This window comes from Polistes fuscatus, unplaced genomic scaffold, assembly GCF_010416935.1.
Source record: "Polistes fuscatus isolate 324 unplaced genomic scaffold, CU_Pfus_HIC Scaffold4, whole genome shotgun sequence".
Taxonomy (NCBI): domain Eukaryota; kingdom Metazoa; phylum Arthropoda; class Insecta; order Hymenoptera; family Vespidae; genus Polistes; species Polistes fuscatus.
This window is the reverse complement of record NW_025113118.1, coordinates 12,302,707-12,324,202: the sequence shown is the minus strand read 5'-3', so window position 1 is coordinate 12,324,202 and position 21,496 is coordinate 12,302,707. Positions and strand designations below refer to the sequence as shown.

Here is a 21,496-nt window from a genome sequence, read left to right as displayed (position 1 = left end):
ATAACAAAAATTTCCCTATTTTGCTTTTTCCATTCATTTAGAGAACACTTCGTGCTGTAAATCAATCGCTTATAAAATCACAAAGTATAGAATTCTCTAAATATTATCTATTTCATATATTTAAGAGATTATTTTTTCAACCTAAACTCGTTATATGCAGATATGCGAAATTAAAAAATGAAGAAACATTTTATTTATCGATTTATAAATATAATTATATAATTTTAATCAGTCTTTAACCTCTTAGGAGCTGGTTCACTATTTTGAGAATTAGAATCTTCAGAAAATCCTAAATGTGTTGAGAAGTCAGTCAATCCTTGAGAATCACTTACTGTTGAAAAACCTGTCACATTCGAAAATGCACACAATTATTACTAATTAATAATAACTTCATCACATTTACTTTTATATTATTTAAAATTAATTTGCTTACAAGTATTTGAGTCTTCTGTTAAACCAAAATTTGAATTAGAATTATCTATTCCACCTTTCCTAGGTAATCCATTTTCTTTGTCCGATCCAGTTTTTCCCTTCTTCTTCTAAAAAATATTTCATTCATTATCAATAGAGAATTATTCTATTGTACATTTATAACAATATAACTATAATACCTGATCAAGAGTCGAAATTGGTACCCATTTATAAATTTTCATAGTTGTTTCACCTATCGTTACCCATTTTTTTTCCCTGCACATACAAATTGTATATTAATTATTTATATAAATAAGTTAGAAATGTGATGCAAGCACAATCTTAACTTCTTTTAATGAATAAACATTTTATTTCACAGATAAATTATGCTACATGTTTTAGAAAAACATTTTTTGATCAAATATATTTTGGAGAATAAAGTTTAATTTTATTCCAACACATTGGATAATTGATTGCAAATAAGAAATAATTTCTTACGTACAATATGCGAAAGATATGATTGTTTTTCTTCATAAACAACACACATAAAATACAGTTTAGGAAAACATTTACCAATGGCGAACCTTGTCAACAACTTGCATTACACGTTTAATATCATCTTTGGCACGACTACGAGTCTCTGCTCGCACTGAACGCGACATCATATTATTTTTACTAGATTAAATAAGTACTAACGAGTGAATGAATTTTAAACTAGTAAATACCGGAACATTCGTAGAAGAAGAGGTTAGAAATGTTAAAGGAACTTCGAATTCCGATTAAGTATAAGATCGGACATAGGGAAATAATAAATCCAAGATGGCTACAACGAGCTAACATTTGCAATACCTACAGAGTAAAACGAGAAATAAGTTCTAAAATGTACCGTTAGATGGCTATCTTTCTACAAATCGATTTATCTCGATATTTTAAAACGACATTTAAAAATAAGCGCGGTTATATGAATGTAAAATATGTAAAATCGCATTAACATTTGGAAGGTGAAATATTAATAGCCATTATATTAAAAGTTCGATATTCAAGAAAAAATTAATCTCGATAGATCGTTTCTTATACGGAGGAATCATAGAAAAAAGACAAAATATGGGTAAGCAACTTTATTAATTTTACATATTAATATCAAGTTTTTGTTATTAACTTTGTTAAATGAACGCGTTTTATTATGTACGTCTTAAACGTACGTGTATCAAATTTTAAACAAGACGAAAAAAAGATTATAGATTATCCTTTCAAAGAGAATATTTTCCACTTAAATTACATTATCATTTACTCCCTCTAATTGAAATATATTTTAATGACAACACTCGCGGAACTGATCCTTAAGACAAAGTTTAAAAAATTTGCGTGGGCTCGTAAGCGAGACCTTCGACGCATTTAAACGAACGGATCTTCCTCCACTTAAATTTGCATATCGTGTCACTTATCGTGGCCGTCGACGGAGTCACGTATTCGTGCTTCATAGTTGCTGGTCTCGATTTCTACGCCATGTTACATAACAATTATTACACCCGACAACGCTTTTCGTTCGACCTTTTTAGATTTTGCGCGCTTTTCATCATATTTCATTTTCTTTTCCATCAAATAAAAAAGAGTCGTGAACTCTCTCTCTCGTCGCCGTCTTTTATTTTTATAATAAAGTTTCTACGGGAGAAAAATATCATACAATATAACGGAGCCAAAAAATATGTGCTATTTTATAAGAAGACATATTAAGCGTGTAGCCATTTAAGATTCATTTAACAGATGCTAATGGATGTTGCACTTGATAAGGTAGTTTAACGCGGTCAGTCTTGGGTAGTTGAGCCAAGCCCATGCAAATGGGTCACATCACGGATCCTTCCATTAATGTAATACGATACATATAATTCGATTGCAAACAATAATAGTAGATGTGATATAAATATACCATGAAACGTCTCAAGAAAATCTTCCAAAGTGCTCGGATAGTATTTCAAAAATGACTGAAATAAACTTATTGTTTGTTGTCTATTAGCGAATACAAGAAGATAAAAATAAGCTTTTAATAAAAATACTTGACAAATCATTATTATAATATGTCAACAGGGAACATCGGTAGGGTGTAATGACCGTGATTTCTATGAGCTATTCATTTGAAATGATTGGTATTCATCGGTTACGATAACATTAGAAAAATAATATAATTAGATGAAATGTTATGGTCAATTAGCAAGTCGTGGGAGGTTACGGTTCTAGCTCGATCGATTAGACGGATCTAGAAATTGTTATGAAAGGTTCGGGTACAATGAACTTTCTATATCGTACCGCATCGAGATCATTTTATAATTATTTCAAATCGGTGGTCTCATTGCCGACGGTACTCTTGAAAGCCATCTCCATTATACTCTCTCACAATGCCTGAATTATGCTATAATAAAATCTAATGATCAAAAGAACTTCTTGTCGTCCTTTTAAAGTCATGCCTCAGGGTCGAGTTGGCGATGAGATGCTTGACACTTATTCCAATAAAAAGAGTATTTTCTCTTAACGATCAAGAAAAAAATTGTTTGTACGGTATGTATTTAAAATAAAATCTCATAAATGTTTTATGAAATTAAATACACGCTTTTTTTAATACCTTTTCCTTCTTTTCTTCCCTTTTTTTTATAACAAAGAAGTTCGATAAGACTTATCTTATCGTTATTACGATATAATTCTTATATACAACGAAATCAAGTTAGATTGCAAGATAAAACGTTATTACAAAGAATAATGGATACTTCTAAGATCAAAGTTCTTCAGCTATCCTGCTAAGTATATTAGTAATTTATTGTTTTCGCCCTAGCTACTAACTTAGTAGCTAGATATACTTTTGCAAACTTGTAACTTTTGTATCGTAAATCGAAGTATGTATAACGCAATGCAATGCTCACATATGCCGTGATATTTTTCGCACAACTTTCTATGACAGCACCCATAACGCCTACACAAGTCTGACAAATCTACGTCTCTCACACGTGCATTCTGTTATCATTAGTCAGCACTACGAACGTTTTTTGTTCTTTTTTTTCTAATAATAATCATACAATTATTTTTAATAATATAGTAATGTTTTATCAACAAGGTTTTTGTTCGCTAATTGTTGAAAAAAAAAAAACGATACAAAAAGTATAACAAGAAGAAAGAAAAAAAAATGTAACAAGTTATAATTTCCATTTAAATCAAACGCGTTATCTCTACGTAAGAACTTTCCATGATAATCTCGAACTAATCGAACAAACACTTTTCTTTGCATTTAGTTTGATATTATCGACACTATACGTTGAACGATATAGTTAAATGATTTATTAGTAATAGTTTTACTGTGAAACAGTTTGAAATTTCAAACTTGCCGTCCGATCGTGAGCTCCTCCAATAAAAAATGACATTACAGTGTTGAGCTTTCGTAGCAATTCGATGACGACCGAACAGGAACCGAAGTTACACGAGCCCGAACATACTCGATGCGAATTGTGAGATAGTCGAGTCGAGTGATAGTCGCGCGGTATACCTCGTCGCGATCGTGTCTTTTGCATTTTTATTTCTTTTTTGTTTCGTCCATTTTTACATTACATACGAACTAGAAATCTTTTTATACATCGCGCGAAATTTCTATCGAAATAGAATTTTATAAAACAAGACAAGGTCATTCCTCATAAAGTGTTTTCCTATTCTGTGGTGTTGAAAATCGACACGAGTTTTACGACAAGTGTTTTTTTTTTTGGAGGGGGGTTTCTTATCTAACAAATAAGTGCCGATACTAAATATCAATTATATATTCATTTACGTAAGTTTTCCTTATATTCTTGAAAAAAAAAAAAAAAAAAAAAAAAGAAACACAACTATTTATACATCTACGATATTCTTCTCTTCGATTCGATTATTTCGAAATTATTTCTAATAAACGTCGGTAGCGTAGAAATCTAAGAAGAAGCATGCATAGAAGGAAAAAAGAAGACAAAGAATTTCAAGTTGTGTCACCTTATTCTTTTATTAACGCGTTATCATCACGTTATATTATATATATATATATATATATATATATATATATATATATATATATATATTTGCTGCGTGTGTGATAACTTAAGATGGAATTTAGTTTCAAAAGTTTTACATATTACTCCTCAAGATAATGGCTAATCTATTCGTAGATTAAATTAATTATTCTGTAATTTATCACGACGAGGTCTTTGAACACGTTGAATAAATAATAAAAAAAGAAACAACAACTAACAATCGCATTACGTATTTTGTTTAAACGATGTATACTTATACAGTTATGTTAGTGTAAAGACGTAGGCAATAGTAACTTTATTAAATCGATGCTGCGAAAGTTTTTTCTTCCTCTTGATACGTTATTTCATTGGTGCACGTGTTTCGTCTACGATGATACAATAATAAATTTAATTATTAACTCTTAAAAAGTAGTACAAAATCCGCGTGTAATTTAATTTTTTCTAATTCTTATATATACACGTGCATATACTTAATTACGTGGCAAAAAAGAAAAATTAATTTATTCGACAAACAAACCGATTTATGCCCGCGTATAAATTAAACCGAATAAATTAACTTTACGCGTTCGTTCACGGTCTACGAAATAAAAAATAAAATATAATTCTTACGAGGGAATATGATCCTCTTATAATTGATCCTTTTAATAAAGAATAGCGTCATTTCATAGAAATGTTTTTTTTTTTTTTTCGAGGTAATGAGAAACGTCCTTCGTTTCGTTCAAGGACCAGCCTTTTACTCTTTCTTCCTATCATTGATGCCTGTTGTCGTTCAAAGTGAAAGAGAAAAGAGAGTTATTCTGATATCATTTAATATAAGATTCAGAACAGTCTTGTTCTTCAATTTTCTTTAGAATACAATTTATTATTCACAATTTATATTAATGTATTTATTAAGATCCTACAAAATTTCGAACTTTTTTTCTAAAAAATTATCATTTATACATATTAACGATAAATCAAAGCAAGCAAGCAAGCAAGCAAGCGAAGCTTCGTTTAAAAAATAAGAAAATAAAAAAATGCGTAAACATTTAGATAAGATTTTCTATAAAACATTAAAGTCTGTCATGAGAAATGATTTGTTTTCAACGTATAATAAGAGTTGTTATCTCCCATCGAGTAAAAATTTATGTAAGAAAAGAGAATCGTGTGCTATATATCAAGTTGCTTGCTTGCTTGCTTGCTTGCTCGCCAATCGTCAAGGAACTATACGAACTTTTTAGGTCATTCGACTTATGAATATTGTAAAAAGTCATTAAGAACACCACGACTCTGGCTGTGATGGAATTCATTTGAGGTGAAATTATTTCCGAATTCATTTTCGATCGGTCGACCTCCAGCTAAGGGTGTATATTAGGATTCTATTTTTATACAGAACAGAGTCTCTCACTCGCGTGATACATATAAAAGTATATATACACATATATATATTCTTCACCACGATTGTGGGTACACTCAGAGATAACTTATTTTCAATTGTTTTTCGCATCCTCTGATAAAAATCGAACAATTTACGGTAGAAAACATAGTCCGAACGGACAAGGTTTAAATTTAAATTAGAAGATAAATTTCACCGAGAGATGATCTACGATCTTAGGCATTCAAAATAGATATAAAACGATGAATGTTAGCATCGAAAGGTCGTTAGATAAATTTAGATACGACAATGAGCTTTTGCACTAGAGTTTTCTATGCCTTTTTTATCGACGCGAGTTTTCGATGATTCAAAAAAAAAAAGAAGAAGAATAACTCAGATACGTGAATAAATTTGTGTCTTTATTTTTGTATTAAATTTAAATCTTGAATTTGAGAACCCCTGATATATGTATAATACCTACGTGACTTACCTATGTTAGAAGATCGTGTCACGAAAGCTCTCGCGAAATATTTTCACCGTTTTAAAAAAAAACTTTTCGTTTTCGTCGTAGCGTGTCTAAGAATTCTGAGATCGTGATTTCGCAAAGATATGGGGAGAATTGCAAGACGTTATTGGGTTGATCGATGTATTCAAACACAAAGCATTACCAAGTACTTTTTTTTATCCTTTTTTCTTGTTTATACTATCATAAAATTTCAATATCATCATAAATCATTGAGAATGATATTTTTTGTTTAATATCACAAAGATGAAAAGAAACGTTGCAAATGTTTTATGTCGGTAAACGTAAAGTACCATATCGTTGCGAGAGAGATATCAAATTTAATTTATAAAAATCTAGGAGAGTCCGGGATCGTTGTACAATTTCGTAAATCGTTCGAGATCCCGAAATATTCTGAACAAAAAATTGAGTTCAACGTTGGTGTAGTATCGTTGGAAGTGTGCCATCAAGTTTCTCAGCGTTTAATACACCAACATATAATCTTCTAGATTATATCTTTTTTTTTCATTTGCTTTTATTTAATCACAGTAATCACATTAATCTTCATTTTTATATTATATTTTTTGTTGTTTGTTCTTTTATTTTTCTTCTTTCACTCGACGTAATATACTCATCATCTTACTTTAAAAACATTTATAAACAAACAAGCGTATAGAAGTAATAAAATATCAACACGTCTTCGTGGCTCAAGTGGTAGAGCGTTCTTTCGGTATGCGAAAGATCCTGGGTTCGAATCCCGGGCCCCCTCTCTCGATTTGTTAAACAAATTGAAGCTCGAATTTATTAGGAGAGTTCTTCGAACGAACAAATGCGTCAGGATTGCGTCACTAAATAATAAAGTATCCATCAGTTTATTCATTAATATGTCGAAAAAAAAACAAACTTTGATAAATACTGCACTTTGCAATTAGTTTTGGTTGAGTTGACCCTTGAAATCGGCGGCCGGGCGCCGTATCGGCGCCGCTTGAGTGCAAAGGTTTAAGTTTTCGATATACAGCTCGAAATAAAGCAATTCAGCCATTTTCTAACAAACTCGATACCGTGAAGATCCTTCGGACAAAAGTTGATTGCGCAAAGAGGATTTAATCTAATCTCATTGTTGACGAAAGGCATTTCACGTTTATATAGGCGCGAGTTTCGCATACCACTTAAATCCATAAAACGCGATGGCGCGAAGAATCGATCGGGTTTTTTTGTCGATAAGACCACCGCTGCACGAACTTTCTTCGTGCTTTCGAAGAAGCTTACAATTTTATCGATCTATTCTCTAAAACAAATATTAAATTACCAAGTTTATCAGGACAGATCGGGGAGAGAAATCTTTTCATGCGAACGTCGTAACTTACCTGACCTAACGAAGAAAAAAAAAAAATAAAAAAGAGAAAAAGAAAAAAAAGAAAAAATACGCCAACAATAGAGCTGACATCGCGCAGATTTTTTTTTTACCAACTCCATTCTAATCATTCTTCTTAGTTACTTACACGCACACACACCTTCGGTTATTTTCTGTTCGGGTTAAACAGTGTTGCATATATTCGTCATTTCGCACATTAGAAAGGTGATGCATGTTCTTTGTTCATTGTGCGAATATTTAATAAGTATAAGTATGATGTATATTCATACGTTTAAAGTGCGTATTAAAAGCGAGTATAAATTATTCCTGTGTCAGAGGTTGGTCAAATACTTCGTGACGATTTAAATGATCGTTTAATTAACGAATAATTTTATCCCATATCAATTATATCTTCGTGCAATTAGAATGCTAATGATCCATGGAGTCTGATCGAAGTTCAGAAACTTTATCTCGTGCCATATGTCGCTCATATTATTACTTCGATCGAATAAGAAACAACATAACGAATTAATAGCGAATATGCGAGCCAGATGCTAACGAAGATCTAGATGGAATATAAAACTTCAACAAAAAACACAACAAAACAAAACAAAAAAGAAGAAGAAGAAGAAGAAGAATTAACGAAAAGAATGTTGCAAGCATAGAACGCATATAACGCACTCGATAGATAACACGGTAGAATTTTCGCGAGGGATAAAGGCTTATCTTGAAATCATAGATAACGCGTTGGTCTTTCGGTTAGTCGTTCAAGAGAAAAAAAGTGTTCGCTGTTACTCGAATTACGAGACGAAGAAATATGGAATGTAACAAAAAGTAAATGAGCAAAAAAGAATGATGAAAAAAAATAGAGAACAAATTGAAAGAGAACATTGAACGTTGTTGTTAAGTGTTTTTAAACAGTTGTCTATACGAACGGAGAACACGAGATCATAAACGAACTGCGAACGCGTTCAACTAATTGAACTAATTACGTTTGTTAGTTCGTCTTCACGACCATCGATTCACATGATACATACCTATGTGTATTACGTGTGTCCTCTTTCTACGATCGATAGTTTAAGAATTTTTTTACGTATATAAAAACTCATATATATATATATATATACTTGCAATCAAAGATAAACAATTATTGTTATATTATTATACGTATTATTTTTTTCTTATGTAATTTATAAAATAATCTTACATTAAATATATCTGATTTATATTAATGAGCCATTCAATGGACACATCGATTAATTCAATTAAACAAAAAGTCGAGAAACGTGATGAAATAATGTACATTGTTTTTTAAAATTCCTGTTATAATATAAATTCACATATATATAATGTAGAATGCATGAATACAGATATAGCTTTCATTTAACGGTGTATAAAATTAACAAGAAATAATAGCCAAAAAATAATCGTCAGTAATGTTGAAATAAATTACTTACTTTTTCAATGGCCAACAAAATTTTGCCGTTTAATGGTGTTAATCTTTATTATTCAGGAAAGTTATTATAAATGTAAAAACTTATGAATAGGTCTTCGTGGCTCAAGTGGTAGAGCGTTCTTTCGGTATGCGGAAGATCCTGGGTTCGAATCCCGGCCCCTCTCGATTTGTTAAACAATTGAAGCTCGAATTTATTTGGGAGAGTTTCTTCGAACGGAACAATGCGTCAGGGTTGCGTCACTAAATAATAAAAAGTTATGACTTTACCAAGTGCTTTGACACATAAATTTAAGATTTTTCAAAAAGTGGAGTTAATCGATGTATGCACTGAAACGGCTCATTTGGTATTATACATATATATATGAACACAACATTTAAAACACATTCTCTATACTAAAAAATCAATTTGATATTTTTCCTTCAGTTGCAACTTCAAGTTAGATAAATATTCAAGTCGTTTAACAATGTTAAATATTCATATAAGCGCTTTCTATTTTGTTCTGGTTTCATTAAATTTGTTTAATCCTAGAAACGTTGATTTGTTGATGAAGTTAACGTGTTACGCTATTATTCCAGAGATTTCAATGGATGTTTAGCATATTAACTCCCTATAAAACTCATTCTGGTGCATAAATATCGGTATTCAATCGTTCTCAATTGCTCAAACGCAGATCATTCGATTTGAACCACCAATTGTACTTTAACAACTCTGTTTCTCTTTCTCTCTCTCTTTCTCTCTCTAAATATATATATATATAAACTTACATACATATATACGCAATGTATGAGAATTACGTAGAAAATTCAATCTTCGTTTGATCGATATTAATTCGCTATAAACGTTAACCTTATTTCGTTTATTTCGAAAGATCCAATATCAACAGAATGAAAATCAATATTATCTAACAAGTTAAATATTATCTACTCAATATTATCCGATCTAACAGTTAATCTAATAATTTATTATCATACAGAGATAATAGGAAGAGAAAAAGAAAAAAATAATTTATTATAAATAAATACGAAGACAAATAATATTACCAGATAATCCCTATATGAATTTTATCTACGAGTATATGATATTTTCTTATCCCAGTTTTTTCCTTAACTTCCTTCCTTCTTCTTCTTCTTCTTCTTCTATTTTTTTCCTCTTCGTATTATCAATATGGAACTCGCAAAGTATTTCCTTTTTTTTTCTTTTTTTTTTTTTTTTTTATCATTTTTTTATCAATAAAAATCCAGAGTAAAGATAACAGAGACGTTAACCTGGCGCTTATGTCAAATGTATAATAATTTCGTTAAAAAATTTCTATACTTGTTTTTTTACTTCAATAAGGTGAGGCATTGTTTCAAATGGCACAAAGTTAGCGACCTCGTAGCTTAAAAAAAGAAAAGAAAAGAAAAGAAAAAAAATAATATTCCTACTAGTTCGAACGGACGTCGGGTTCCATACCGTTAAGTTCGCGTAATGCGTTAAAAATAAACGTGGACTTTATTCGTAATGCAAGATGGATTCCACGGAAGAATTTCAAATTAAATTGCTTTCTCTATGTCAACATGTAATAATAATAATTGGATCTTAGAAAAGTATAATATACAGATAGAAGAAATCGGAGTTAAAATCTCACTTCTATTAAAAATGATTATATCGAATGAAAAATGATGCTTAAAATATAACAAATATTTCTTTTCTTTATTTTTTCAGAACTAAATGTTAACGGTAACGTGGAAATGATAAATAGAACTCTCGATGATTTAACTGGACAAGTTCTCGAGTCAACAACAATCTTATCATTTTAAAGGTAAAGGCGAATAAATTGAAGTGAATAAGAAATATAAAAAAAAAGAAATAAAAAATCAGGGAAACACACACAGTAGATGTGTAAATCATGTCGAGGCGTCCAAGCGTTTCCATTTACGATTATCCGGAGCATCTAAATCCTTTCAATGACGACACTACAAACCCTCCTACCTCGCATCCACGCTTGCAGCGTGAAAATAGCAAGAGCTCGGCCAAAGAGATAAAACATAAATTTTGGACCTTCGGGAGAAGCAGGAAAAAAAGGTCGAACAGTTTTTCCATCAAGTCAACATGGTAGGTAAAATAGAAAATAAATATATGTGTATGCCCCACCTCTATATATAGATTTTGTTCTTATCTTAAATAGCACGATACTTTGTTTGAAAATCTTAATTAAAGATTTTCATAGCATGACTCTCTCTCCGTGAAGCCAAGCGTGAAACTTAAACTTTATCAATACCGGGTCACGTAAAATACATTTAACGATTTTTATTACCAAGAAACAAATTTGTATTCCACTTAGAACGTGTTTTTCTTTCCAAGCATATTAAATAAGAACCTTGATTGCAGTTAAATTAATCCAATGAAATTGTTATAATTCCCCGATAAAACAGATTTTTCCACTCGATATAATACACTACGTGTGTATTTCAATTGAATTATATTACTGTATAAATTCAAAGGAAAAATTGGAAATATTGTTATCAGTTTGTTGAACTTGAACCTAAATAATGGTGTCTTACAGACACGTGAATTAAATAGTAATATCTGCATTTGGCCGTAACCCAAAAGATACAAATAACCGAACGTTGCGTAGCGAACTGTAAACGTCACATTGAACTATGTCTCATCTCTCATTGTCGATTTTAACTTGGCTAAAAGAAATTAATCTGATTGTTTGACCTGTTGAGATCTGTACAAAAAAAAAATACTAAACGTGTTTTCATTCATACAAATTTACGTTGTACGTAAGATTTATATCAAAATGTTTCATTCAAATTAACCACGATAAATGTTATCTTTCGTATAATTATTCTTAAAAAAAAAAAGAAAGAAAAAATTGACGTTTACTATTACGATATTGTATAATTAACAATGATAAAAGAAAATACTTAGAAATTTTGAAACACCACACGTTGGCAAATATTTTATTCCGTACTTGTATTACAAGTTTAGAAATGCAGTAAGAGATTTGATTATTATGCGTCAGTGTTGTCAAGTTCTTTTTAAATAACTTGCTTACTTAACTCTTCCTATCGTTTACATAGCGATCTTCTAGTTAAAAAAAGAAAATACGTTATTCGCATAATTATTATAGAATATATCTTGACATTTTATTCGAATGGTTTGAAAAAGGAGCCGTAATATAATTTGAAAATTGAAAATTCATTGCCGATTATTATGACATACGATTAGAACGGTATAGAAAGGAAAGCTTTATTACACGGAATGAGGATGATCGCAATCATTGCAATTTTAGTGTCCGTGAATTTGCTACGCTTTCGATGGATTATATTTCTTTGAAACACAATTCACAGATAAATGAAGAAATTTATTGGTAAAAAATATAATCGATTTGTTTACCTTTCTACGATCATTCTTTTAGATTTTGTTTATTTCTTTTCGACACTTGGTATACTCGACGTTTGCATTCGCGTCAGTGAATAAAGTTAGATTATGTTATTATTCATGACGTCATTCTTCGTTCGTAATATATATGACGAAACGATTACTCGGTTAATCTTTTAGTTTTCTTTACAGTATTCATAAACATTGTAGAAAAGTTTGATCAATATTTTATTCAAATGTATTATTATTATTCGAACGTTTTATCACTCACAAGATTTCGTTCAATATTTAAAATCTAATATTAATATAAATTCTTAATAATTCATATTTGATTTAAACAAAAAAAAAAAACATCCACTTGCGAGATTTCTTATTTTTCGCATTTAAATTTTCTATCGATTATAACGAGCAAATATTTCTAAAGTGGAATTCGACGGCCTTTCGCCGTAGATAAGACTTACTTTTTTTTTTGTCCTCGCGTTTATCAGACATAATTATCATCGGGTAAATATACAAAAAAAAAAAAAAAAAGAAAAAGAAAAAAAAAACGAACGATTAAAATCTCGTATATGGAAGAAAAAAAAAAATGACGAATTCTGAGCCAAAGTTCGAACTTATATCATGAATTTATTTTTAGATTACCACGCTTAACGGATCATCTATTCGAGCTTCGATATTTTTCATTACTTGTTGTTTGTTACTTCCTTATAACTTTTCGATCGATATTTCTATAGATTGTTATTTTAAGATATCAAAATGTTTCTAATAACGTTTTATAATTTATTTATTTAAAATCGCAGGAACGGATTATTTGGTAAACGGAAGGAACCGGATCAAGCTGAGAAAAGATCGACGATCATAACAGGTACATTCGCGTACAGGTATATTTTATGTAGTTATATAACTTACACGATAACAATATTATAAATAATCAAAATGAAAGATTGTATCGTTATGTGTGGATGATACAAAAAAATTACAAACTTTTTAGTTTCGTCTGCGTATAAAAGAGAGCCATTTGATAGGCCGATAGCACCGTCACGAATTTCGAAAGATCAGCAAGAATTTGACGAAGCCTTAGGAACTCTCGTTAGAAGAAGAAAATACACGATGGATAATAGTGGTTCCAGATATAGTTCTAGTCTTACAGTCAACGGAGATCCTGCAAGGATCTACGATGGTAGTCCTCAGGATACGACAACGTCCATTATGGGTGATCTTACTCCTAAAGCACCAGCTAGAAGGTATTTTCAATGAATTATTTTCTATCTTTGTCATTGTCATTTATTATATTTATTATTATTTTGTATTTAATACGAAAAAATCATTTTTGAATTAGATTTGGACAAGTAAGTCCAAGACCAACAGATAAGATACCACCATTAAATTTCGAAGATAAAGAATCAAAAGAAAATGGGACGGTCACGTTGCGTGAAACATCATTCGAAAGAACCCCAGTACCACCGATGTAAGAAATTGATATACAATCGAGTAATATAAACATATGACTCATTCTAGAAAATCTTTCTTTACACATTTTTCTTTGTTCAGACGAAGGTCTGCTACCAGATCATCGCAGAGGTTAAACACGAGTAACTTGGATTCGGAAGAAGAAACTAGCAGGTCGGGTGACGTTACGTTGAGAGATGAAAACGAAAATGTTCCTGAAGACTATGTTTTTAAAAGATTTGGACAGGATTCTGTAAGAAGATCTAACATATCTATAAACAGTTGTGTATCCATTGGTAGCACAGCTAGTGGCTATGGACGGAAAAAACGTAGGGCACCACAGCCACCACGACGCGCAGAACAATTGGAAACTCCACAGGTGAGTTCGCTAAATGAAAAAGCGTCAAAGTTTTTTATCGAATGCGTTGTGAACAAAATGAAAATATCCCGTGGTGATTTTACTTGCTAAAAATAAACTTTCGACGCGTCATTGTCGTCACGTTACTTTTAACTTTGTTTATCATTTAATTTTAGTCATTGAATCAACGCGTTGGTATAGTTACTGTCAAATCTTTTTAATTCGAGGATCGAGAAATACTTTGTTATAATTTTTGTATTCAAATATTTTCTATTACCCCTGTATACAGATAACACTTTATACAACGTCGATAATGTCACTCGCGAATGTTGTCTATCGATAAACGATTTTAAATGCTCCTTACGATATGCAACACGCATTGCATAAACGTAACATGTTGCCAATCACAAGAGGCTTTAATAAAATTACAATTTACAGTAACATCGATGAATAATTAATTAATTAATCGAAATGATTTTACATTCTTTTATAGGAAAACGAAATCAAACAAACACCGGATAGTTCGAATGTAGAATCGGAAATTACCGAATCGATCGACATCAGTAGAGTCACGGAGAATATTGATGAAATGACAAAAAGAAATCAAGAATTGGTAGAAACTTCAAATGAGAATAAAGAAAGTAGTGTTCAGTTAACTTCCAAAAACGAAACGATTACACAAAATGTTACTGAAAAGTCTGAAGAAATTGTTGAAGAACCTATTATGTTGGAAAACATAAAAAGCGATGACAAAAATGTAGAATTAGAAGAAAATCAGAGGTCACTCGTTGAAGAAAAAGAAGAAAAAGGAAAAGAAGAAAAAGGAAAAGAAGAAAAAGAAGAAATCAAAGAGTCGAGTAATAAGGAAACTAGTCATGAAGAAAATCAAACAAATAAGGATAATAACGTTGTTATCGAATATTGTAGAAAGGAAGAGGATAAGGTGGAAATAATAAAAGATATAAATGAGATTAATTCGCAAACTGAATTAGAAGTATGTCTACGAAGAAAAAATTCAGCCGATAGATTATCTCAAGAGGAAAGTTTTTCCGTTCAAGAGGAGATCAAGAAAATAGAAAAACAAATTCAAGCTTTGGAATCGAAAAATTTATCGAAAGATTCGACTGACGATATAACAACGGATAATACTTCTAATACTAGATTATCCATTTTAGCAAATCGCAGACACTTTTTTCAAAACATGGTTGATACCGAAGAATATAAAGACGGTGTTAAAATAGAATTTAAAGAATTACCACGTGAACAAAAAGATATTCACGTTATCAAATTAACAGATTCTCCTGTACCCGTTGAAGCACCTAAAGATCCAGTCAAAGTTATCGAATTACACATTTCCGAACCGATCAGACAAAGGCCAGAAATATTGGATGATGTTAATCCTATACCCAAACCAAGAAGGCACGTTTCATTGAGTTATAATGATTTCGAAGGTTCCGTAATTCCGAGAGAAAGAAGCAGAAATTCCGAATCTTTCGATAAGAGAGGGAAATCTGTTTGAGCATAATTTAGTTGTATAAAATTGTATAAACAATTCATTGGTAATTAAATATGTAACTTCTGTGTACCTTTTATTCTCGATGAATGAAAGAACAAATGGATAAATTCGTAATGCAACGAGAGCGATAAAAGTAATCGTATATATATATATAATATATATGTGCCTTTAATTTGTGCTTTAAAATATATATTGTGATAAATATCTATATTAATCTCACATATATAATTAGAATACCTATAATTATATATTTATGTATTATCTATTTAGAAGCCAGTGTTTTATTATTTTTTTTTGGATCCATAATATATTGTGATCATACGATTATTATATAATTATAGCACTGTTGGTTGCACCACGATATTTTACCTATACTTTTTGTTGATATTTCCATTATTTATTTATAAAAAATAAAATTTAAACAAATAACACGATACTATTCGATATTCGCTCTTTCATCACATCTCAGATATTTTTAATTCTTTTTTCTATCGTCCTCATTAATTTGTTTTCATCGAATACCATTGACCTACACTAATTGTAAAGAATACATAATTTACTTATAATGTTAATTATATAAATATAATATATACGAATTAAAAAATGTTGAATGTTTTTATTCAGGGAATATCAAAAAATAAAATGTTTGTTTTTTCATTATATTAATATATATATATATATATAAATTTTATTTTATTCATTATATATATTACCACGAGAGAGAAGAAAGACGGAAATAAGAGAATGTTAAAATTCACATGGTCGCTTGTTGTATGTCCAAAATATTAATGTATAAGAATAAATTTAAATATTCAGTCTTTCACCGACATATTTAGTATGTGTTGACAAGCGACCATATGAATTTTGACATTCTTCAATTTCGGTTTTTCATGGTAACATATACATACACGTATATAGTATTTTATTTTCTTATGTTCGTTGCAGAAGTTTCAAACGTTTTTCTTTGTATTTTATAAGTCTCGGAATATTATCATTCACCGTAGATATTATATCACGTTTATCTCTTAAAAGGTGTTTCTGTTGACGAACCTATTAAATTTCCAATAATTGATATTAAATGTTATGTGTAAGTTATTATTTGTATTTAAATAGTAATGCAAAAACGAGATTCTTACCTTTTGTTTAAAAGCTATTAACAGTTCCGATAATTCAGTAGTTATACCAAGTTCTTTTGCTAATTGATCCGTTTCATCATCAGAGAATATATCCATCAATGCATCCAAACATTCTGCGTTGATCCACGCGGAAGATACTTCTTTACATGTTAGTATCAAAAATATACTTATGTTCTAAAAAAAAAAAAGCATAAAAGCAAAATTCTTTTTTTTTCACGCATGCTTTATTAATAATATAATAATTATAAATTCCTACCTTTAATAAATCATATTTATGCTGATTGTCAGTTTGAGCTATAATCAAAGCTAAATGTCCTATCATCCTTATTACATTAACACCAATATTTGTATTTAAAAATAGCTCATTGTAATTAAACATTACCGCAACATCATCTACTGTTAAGTTTGAAAAATATTTTGTTTCTGCTTTAGCCAGTTTTTGAAGACAAGCTCTCATAACAGCAATTGCTGAATCTAATAATTCAAAATTACTCTCCAATACAAAACCTTCATTTTCTCCTTTTCCGAAAACAAATTTTCCAATTTGACACCATATTCTGTATACAGAAAATATACATTAAAAAATAGTCTTTAAAATCAACGATATAATATTAAAATATAATTTATGTACTTGTACAAATCCTCCATGTCATTTGCCGAACTAATATCTGAAATAAACAATAAATTATGTGCGCATAAATATGCTCTACATCTCAATACATTAATCTGTTTTAAAAGTGCTCTTCCTTCGACACTTTCTGAAAAACATTCACGAATTTCTTTGTCTATGTTTGCAGTTTTGATCCAAACTTTTTGTATAACATTACAATTGGTAATAATTTCTATTATTTCTACCGGTAATGATAAAATAATATGAGACAAATCAGTTTCCTCTGATTCATCCTCGTCCATGGGTTCTTTTTGATTAATTTCATCAAAATCATCTAAATCAGAAAGTTCATCTTCTTCTTCGTCTGTACATAAATTAGCCAAAATTTCTAATGTTTGTTGTTGAGCTCCAAGTAACTTTCTGAATTCTTGTATTTTCTTTCGAGTTTCTTTTGATAAATTTTCTTTTTCCGTTGATAATATTTTACATAAGTCATGCGATAGACTATTATTATCTACACTCAGTGTTTCTAATAAAATTTTCATAACTTGATTAAATACATCAATTTCGTTACTTTTAGTAAGACAATGCATATTCAACAGTATACCAATTATTAACGTTTTCAGTAATATCAGATCATAGAATGGCAAGCTATCGCTGACTTGTAAATTTAACATATTCAATAAGTCTTGCTTGCACTCTTCGAGTGTTTCAATCGCAATAGGATTATCTTCTGATAGAGTAAGTATACACTGTGCAACCACAGTGGTCATCTCTATTCCATATGTGGTAACATTCAAATATTGTAGTAATATTGATAGACACAGTTTATTTACATGCTTAACAGCCACTTCATTGTTTTCGCATAAAACTAAAAGCAATGTAACAGCTTCAATAAATGTTTCTTTTTCATCGCGTACCTTTTCTTCAATTGTAGAATCCAACTTTGGTTGCCATTCTTTGTAATCCTAATTGTATATCATTAATATAAAAATCAATTATCAAAATATATTAAAGTGATCATAAATATACTTACTCTTATAAATAAAGTAGTTAAAGGAGTCATGATGTCATCGTCAATTAATTTTGTAATAGCATTTTCTTTACCATTCTCAGCTATGTGTCTCAAAGCACTTGCAACGGTAGCTCTTACTATTATGTTATTATCAAGAAGTAAAAGGCCAATCATTTTAACAATACCATCTGATGATATTCGTTCAGCCATATTCTTACCAAAAGACATAGATTCTAAAGTTCGTAAGCCAGATAACTTCTCCTCTATGGCCGAAGATTGTATCTATGATATAAAATTATATATCAAATAATAAATAGACTGTATATTGTCTTTTTAACCCTTTGAGTACTGCATTGTCCAACATTAAGTGTGCGTTGTGGACTGCCCACTCTTTACGAAGAAGCACACTGTGGGCTGTATATTTTTTACAAAAGAGCACAAGTTTAGCAGACTGAATTTTCATTGGAAAATAAAAATGGAATAGTTGTGAAGATCCCACATATGCATTCATAGTCTAAATTGAACGGTTGTGTGAGAGTGCACATATGCATTCATAGCATTCAAAGGGTTAAAGATTTACAAATAAAATGATTAAAAGTTTGTAATATACTAATACGTAAAATTATTGTAATAAATACTACAAAGTTATTTTAATGAAAATAATTAAAAATAAATAATCTATATACAAGTAATAAATTGTTCATAAATAAACATACTTCATCGTACACTATTCGCAATGCTTCCTCTTTGTCGTCATCTTTACAATCTTCTGATTCATCGAATTGATTATTCGGTACAAGTCCTGTAGGATTTTTTCTGTGCTGTTTATTTCTCTTGCGTTTATCTTTACCCATTTTTTAAAAAAACAAATAAAATATTACACTTCAAACGTTACATACGTTCTACGCGAGAGCACGTGTTACGAATGCCTCCTTAGGTGCAGTTTACAATACAAAACCTGAAAAGCTAGATGGTGCTGCGATACGTAAATCGTTTTTTTGATTGGTGGATTAATAATAAAAATAATTGTTGAAAAACTTCAGTGACAACAAGTGAAAATTTCTGTTCAATTTATCGATTTCTGCTTAAATTTTATACTCAAAACTCTCCATCTGTGAAATAATGTAAATAATAGAGATTATTTTTTTATTACAATTTGTATTGCTATATATCGGTAATTTGAAATCATTCGAGTGAACTGAAATATAGTCTCATAAACATTGTAAAATGTATTTTTTCTTTTTTCCGTTTTGTTATACAAGAAAATAATCATCAGTTTTAACCTAATTACAAAAAATTTGTGTTCGTTAAATGATTAGATCTTTATACATATATAATATATGTATATATATATATATGTGCACATACATATAGCATAGTTGTTTTTCTCATATACATATACATATTTAAAAAGGTAAGAAATATAATTGAAAAGAATAAAAATTAAATCGAATGTTGTCATGCAGTTGGTTTGTTTTTATGTAGATGGGAAAGAAACGAAATAATCAACCTCTACCGGTTACCCCAAGTCGTGTTAAAATAGAAATAAAAGATGAAATAGGTAATAATAAAATATTTTTCAATTATAAGTATTATTTATATATCAAATCTGTGATACGTTTTAGCAGATATCTAAGATGTCTTCGACATACCTGTAGAACTGTGTTCTCTTATATTTTTGTATATGAAATAAATTAATTCTATCTACAATAATAGGAGACAGTGATGTTCTTGTTGCAAGAGATAGATTAAAAGGAGCTTTACGAGAACTATTGCATCACAACGATTCAGACTCAGCAGATTCAAGCGAAGAAAATTCTTCTCATGAGTTTAGGCATCATATGAGAAAAATGTAAAATTAATTGTTTACTTTAAAAGATACATAATCTTAAATACAATATAAACTCATTTTGTAATAGAGACAACATGTACAGGACGAAGTCTATTCATTTTCAACAACCAAGAAAAATAAGGCGGCGTAGACAAATACAAATGGATACGGCATTTCATCATACGTATGTGATGAAACTATTTGATCGCAGTGTTGATCTCGCTCAGTTTCAAGAAGATACACCACTTTATCCTATTTGTAGAGCTTGGATGGCTAATCAACCAAGAAATCCAAATCTTATTCCAAAGTGAGTATACAATAAAAATATAAACTTGTTATAATAAATATAGATTTTTTATAATATTTTATTCTTGTTTAGAGTACGTAGTCCTAGTCCTGAAATAGTTAGTGAAATAAATAATCAAAATAGCAACATATTAGATGCAAGTGGAGAAATACGAGATGTTCATTATTTACCACCTCCTCTTCCTTGTGAAGAGGCAATGCCAAGAAATCGTATACCGTCTCCAATTATTCCTGCAAAAGAAGAGATTAAATTAGATTATGTAAGTAAATAAAGCAATAGTTATAATGATAGTGATGTTAGGAAAATTTAATCATATAGAAATAGTGTTACATATTTTAAAATGTATATCTATTATGTATATATATATATATATATATCAATAATATTTAAGTTTCTTAAATACTGTTTCATTAATATTCTTAGGATGGACAAACTCTCAATTCGCGAGAAGTATTACTAAGAGAACACAGAATACATTGGAATGCTGTTCGTAAAAAGTGGCATCAGCAGGCGCATAAAAATGAACAACGTTATGCACAAGGCCAACAAATACTCAGTACTATATTTAAAAGGTACGTATTGTTTTAATTCATTTAAATGAACACACCTTGTAATATTTTAATAATCAAATCTTTTTCCAGGGCACAATCAGAATTTGAATAATAAAACAACTAGACCATGCATTAGTATCTATCAATTATATAAATATTCTTAATAATTTGGAAGCAAACATATATCTGCAACATTAAATGAATCCTATTATTAAAATAATTGTATTTCTCCTTTATAT

General features: G+C 30.0%; 4 protein-coding genes across 7 annotated transcripts; 2 read left to right on the top strand and 2 right to left on the bottom strand.

Annotated features, from left to right (window-relative positions):
- Window positions 1–7: 7 nt before the first annotated feature.
- On the bottom strand, window positions 8–1,256 carry LOC122521521 (B-cell CLL/lymphoma 7 protein family member A). Of its 3 annotated transcripts, none has more exons than XM_043642355.1 (4): window positions 985–1,256; window positions 612–687; window positions 434–536; window positions 8–343 (listed from the first exon to the last, which is right to left on the bottom strand). In XM_043642355.1, the coding sequence occupies exons 1-4, from the start codon at window positions 1,074–1,076 to the stop codon at window positions 225–227; spliced, it is 390 nt and encodes a 129-aa protein (XP_043498290.1). In that variant the 5' UTR covers window positions 1,077–1,256; the 3' UTR covers window positions 8–224. The 3 variants fall into 3 exon arrangements, with proteins under 3 accessions (XP_043498290.1, XP_043498289.1, XP_043498291.1); XM_043642354.1 differs by having other exon boundaries at window positions 434–539; window positions 985–1,254; XM_043642356.1 differs by having other exon boundaries at window positions 434–539; window positions 914–1,067.
- A 2,647-nt stretch (window positions 1,257–3,903) lies between these two features.
- Window positions 3,904–15,876, top strand: LOC122520579 (transcriptional regulator ATRX homolog). Its single transcript, XM_043640679.1, has 7 exons — window positions 3,904–4,216; window positions 10,820–11,209; window positions 13,285–13,349; window positions 13,476–13,728; window positions 13,824–13,952; window positions 14,036–14,312; window positions 14,785–15,876. Exons 2-7 carry the CDS (start codon window positions 11,004–11,006, stop codon window positions 15,808–15,810), a joined length of 1,956 nt encoding a protein of 651 aa, XP_043496614.1. The 5' UTR covers window positions 3,904–4,216; window positions 10,820–11,003; the 3' UTR covers window positions 15,811–15,876.
- Window positions 15,877–16,710: 834 nt separating this feature from the next.
- On the bottom strand, window positions 16,711–19,502 carry LOC122520578 (HEAT repeat-containing protein 3). The gene is made up of 6 exons (XM_043640678.1): window positions 19,285–19,502; window positions 18,590–18,850; window positions 17,575–18,521; window positions 17,200–17,500; window positions 16,944–17,117; window positions 16,711–16,857 (listed from the first exon to the last, which is right to left on the bottom strand). The coding sequence occupies exons 1-6, from the start codon at window positions 19,420–19,422 to the stop codon at window positions 16,738–16,740; spliced, it is 1,941 nt and encodes a 646-aa protein (XP_043496613.1). The 5' UTR covers window positions 19,423–19,502; the 3' UTR covers window positions 16,711–16,737.
- Window positions 19,503–19,653: 151 nt separating this feature from the next.
- LOC122520576 (protein lin-37 homolog) lies at window positions 19,654–21,477 on the top strand. Of its 2 annotated transcripts, none has more exons than XM_043640677.1 (7): window positions 19,654–19,982; window positions 20,054–20,129; window positions 20,285–20,420; window positions 20,503–20,706; window positions 20,779–20,965; window positions 21,130–21,278; window positions 21,348–21,477. In XM_043640677.1, exons 2-7 carry the CDS (start codon window positions 20,054–20,056, stop codon window positions 21,367–21,369), a joined length of 774 nt encoding a protein of 257 aa, XP_043496612.1. In that variant the 5' UTR covers window positions 19,654–19,982; the 3' UTR covers window positions 21,370–21,477. The 2 variants fall into 2 exon arrangements, with proteins under 2 accessions (XP_043496612.1, XP_043496611.1); XM_043640676.1 differs by having other exon boundaries at window positions 20,488–20,706.
- The last annotated feature ends 19 nt before the right edge of the window (window positions 21,478–21,496 follow it).

Excerpts from the sequence above, each read along its gene's own strand:
- LOC122520576 (XM_043640676.1), top strand. The coding sequence starts at position 20,054 with ATGGGAAAGAAACGAAATAATCAACCTCTACCGGTTACCCCAAGTCGT. Across the intron at positions 20,130-20,284 it reads AGAAATAAAAGATGAAATAG|GAGACAGTGATGTTCTTGTT; the intron begins GTAATAATAAAA and ends CTACAATAATAG. Across the intron at positions 20,707-20,778 it reads AATCCAAATCTTATTCCAAA|AGTACGTAGTCCTAGTCCTG; the intron begins GTGAGTATACAA and ends ATTCTTGTTTAG.
- LOC122521521 (XM_043642354.1), bottom strand. The coding sequence starts at position 1,076 with ATGATGTCGCGTTCAGTGCGAGCAGAGACTCGTAGTCGTGCCAAAGAT. Across the intron at positions 688-984 it reads GTTGACAAGGTTCGCCATTG|GGAAAAAAAATGGGTAACGA; the intron begins GTAAATGTTTTC and ends TTGTATGTGCAG. Across the intron at positions 344-433 it reads AACAGAAGACTCAAATACTT|GTTTTTCAACAGTAAGTGAT; the intron begins GTAAGCAAATTA and ends CGAATGTGACAG.
- LOC122520579 (XM_043640679.1), top strand. The coding sequence starts at position 11,004 with ATGTCGAGGCGTCCAAGCGTTTCCATTTACGATTATCCGGAGCATCTA. Across the intron at positions 11,210-13,284 it reads TTTTCCATCAAGTCAACATG|GAACGGATTATTTGGTAAAC; the intron begins GTAGGTAAAATA and ends TTAAAATCGCAG. Across the intron at positions 13,953-14,035 it reads AGAACCCCAGTACCACCGAT|ACGAAGGTCTGCTACCAGAT; the intron begins GTAAGAAATTGA and ends TTCTTTGTTCAG.
- LOC122520578 (XM_043640678.1), bottom strand. The coding sequence starts at position 19,422 with ATGGGTAAAGATAAACGCAAGAGAAATAAACAGCACAGAAAAAATCCT. Across the intron at positions 17,118-17,199 it reads ATAAATATGATTTATTAAAG|AACATAAGTATATTTTTGAT; the intron begins GTAGGAATTTAT and ends TTTTTTTTTTAG. Across the intron at positions 16,858-16,943 it reads TAATAGCTTTTAAACAAAAG|GTTCGTCAACAGAAACACCT; the intron begins GTAAGAATCTCG and ends GAAATTTAATAG.